The 2,886-nt window shown below is 21.8% G+C and overlaps 1 protein-coding gene across 1 annotated transcript in view; it reads right to left on the bottom strand.

Moving 5' to 3' along the window:
- Window positions 1–2,610, bottom strand: part of ptges3l (prostaglandin E synthase 3 like) — a 5,375-nt gene extending 2,765 nt beyond the window's left edge. The window contains exons 1-2 of the mRNA XM_056469568.1: window positions 2,348–2,610; window positions 1,789–1,902 (exon numbers count right to left, since the gene is read on the bottom strand). Coding sequence (XP_056325543.1) covers window positions 1,789–1,902; window positions 2,348–2,376 — 143 coding nt within the window. The 5' untranslated portion in view covers window positions 2,377–2,610. The remainder of the gene's footprint in view (window positions 1–1,788; window positions 1,903–2,347) is intronic.
- Between the last annotated feature and the right edge of the window lie 276 nt (window positions 2,611–2,886).

Here is a 2,886-nt window from a genome sequence, read left to right as displayed (position 1 = left end):
AAATGTATCATAAATAAATTAAATAAATACAATTTAAAAACATTATTTTCCCATCATGTAAAAATTCTAAAACAAAATAGCTATAAAAGATATTTATAAAGATACCACTAAAAGAAGATATTTTAAAGAAGGCTTGAAACCTGTAACCATTGACTTCAATAGGATTTGTTTTTCCTGCTATGGAAGTCAATGGTTACAGGTTTTTAGCTTTCTTCATAATGTCTTCTTTTGTGTTCAGCTGAAAAAAAAGAAATTCATAACGGTTTAGAGGGAGAATAAATAGACAATTTTATTTATTTTTTTGGTGAACTACACTGTTAAAATAAATGTTTTCACAGGTAATTGTCTGTATTTTTTTTTAAAGAATTTTCCAGTTTTTTTTAATTATACAGTGAAATACCTGTTGTTTTACAGATGTTCTGTAATAAAAAGTTCTAACATTAAATTGAGAGTTATTGCTTGTATTTTGGTGTTACGTTATTTTTCTGTTTTTTAAAGGAAATGTTCTGTATTTTCAGAGAGTAACACGTAATTTTAAGCTAATATTTACAGATTATTCCTGTAAAAATAGGGAAACAAAAATTCAATCAAATTTTTTTTTGTGAAGATGGTAATCATATGAAGATTAACATGAGGTTAATAATGTCAAATAATAGCCTGTTGTTTGTATTGTTTGTATCCGTTAAATCTGAATTTTATATAAAAATTTGAACACAATAAATAATTAAATAAATACAATAAAAATAAATAATTAAATAAATACAATAAAATAAATAAAAATTAAAATAAATATAAATGTAAAAAAATATATAAATAAATAATTAAATAGAATAAATAAATAAATACAAATAAAATAAATACAAATATATATGTAAAAAATATAATAAATAAGTAATTAAATAGAATAAAATAAATAAAAATAAAATAAAAATAAATACAAATATAAATGTAAAAAATATAATAAATAATTAAATAGAATAAAAAAATAAAACTGAAATAAAAATAAATGCAAATATAAATGTAAAAAAACATATAATTTGAACACAATAAATAAATAAATAGAATAAAATAAATAAAAATAAAATAATTACAAATATAAATGCAAAAAATATAATAAATAAGTAATTAAATAGAATAAAATAAATAAAAAATAAAATAAAAATAAATGTAAATGTAAAAAAACATATAATTTGAACACAATAAATAAATAAATAAAATAAATAAAAATAAAATAAAAATAAATACAAATATAAATGTAAAAAAACATAATTTGAACACAATAACTAAATAAATAAAAATAAAATAAAAATAAATACAAATATAAATGTAAAAAATATAATAAATAATTAAATAGAATAAAATAAATTAAAAATAAAATAAAATAAATACAAATATAAATGTAAAAAATATAATAAATAATTAAATAGAATAAAATAAATTAAAAATAAAATATAAATAAATGCAAATATAAATGTAAAAAAAACATATAATTTGAACACAATAAATAAATAAATAAAAATAAATACAAATATAAATGTAAAAAATATTATAAATAATTATATAGAATAAAATAAATTAAAAATAAAATAAAAATAAATGCAAATATAAATGTAAAAAAAAAACATATAATTTGAACACAATAAATAAATAAATAAAATAAATACAAATAAATACAAATATAATTGTAAAAAAAGTATAATAAAAAAAGAATAAAATGAAGTAAATACAATTAAATACAAATATAAATGTAAAAACCAATGTATAATAAATAAATAACATCTCTCTTACCTTAAAATAATCTTTTTGTCCTGAACATCTACCTGAACGTCTTTTGGGTTTTGAACCACAAAGTTGATAGTGACATACTTTTTCCGGTCGTACCACAGTGTTTTGGCTGGCTGACTTAAAAATAAATAAATAAATAAACAAATAAACAAAAATGGTTTGAAGTAATCTTTTACGTTTACATTGCATTACTCTGTAACACTTTACAATAATGGTTTATTAGTTAATGTTAGTTAATGTATTTATAATTAACTTCAACAATGAACCATCCATTTATTACAGTATTTATTCATCTTTGTTAACGTTAATGAAAATAAAGTCGATTGTTACTCACAGTGCATTAACTAATGTTAACAATTTAGATTTTGATCATGCATTAGTAAATGTTGAACTATGATTAATAAACGTTACAAGTATTTTCTTTGCTATTACTTGACGTTAGTAACATTATGAAACATTAGTGTAAAGTTTTAGGTCTTTAAAACATGAAACCATGCATTTAAATCTATACCATTAAGAGCATGTGGTTTCCACCATGTTTGCCCCTCATGTTCACACCTACCAGTTTTCTGGCCTCACAATCTTCGGCATCTTGACTTCTGATAGACTTTGATGTAATTTCCTGTGTTAGTGTTGTCAATTTTTCATAGGCAATGTGTTTTTTCTTTTCTTTTAGCTTTAGAGAAGTCAGAGTTGACTGGAGAGCTCGGTATAGGTCTGTGTGTCTGGCAGAGTGACTGCCTCTATTTTTAGGATGGATGGTATCAGCTGCTGGAGAGGAACACACCACTTCACCACCTCCCCCTGGCTCTTCCCATTTAAAGGCGCTGATGGAACATTCAGGAAAATCTGTGCATTTTCTACCCTCACCGGAGTCCAGGACCAGAATATTCACGTTCACACCTGAGGAGGAGGGGTGGGAAACAGATAGAAACACAACTAAATGTTTACTTGAGTGTAAAACAGTAATATAAATAGAAAATAAATAAATAAATAAATAAACAAGCTAACTACCATACAGTTAAATGCATATTTTATCCCCCCAAAAAACACCAATTCTGTCATCATTTGCTATTCTTCCATTTATTTCAAACTTGTTTC

The sequence above is a fragment of the Danio aesculapii genome, chromosome 12 (assembly GCF_903798145.1).
Source record: "Danio aesculapii chromosome 12, fDanAes4.1, whole genome shotgun sequence".
In the NCBI taxonomy this organism is placed as follows: Eukaryota; Metazoa; Chordata; class Actinopteri; order Cypriniformes; family Danionidae; genus Danio; species Danio aesculapii.
The sequence above is the reverse complement of the archived record's forward strand: the minus strand, read 5'-3'. Positions and strand labels throughout refer to the sequence as shown.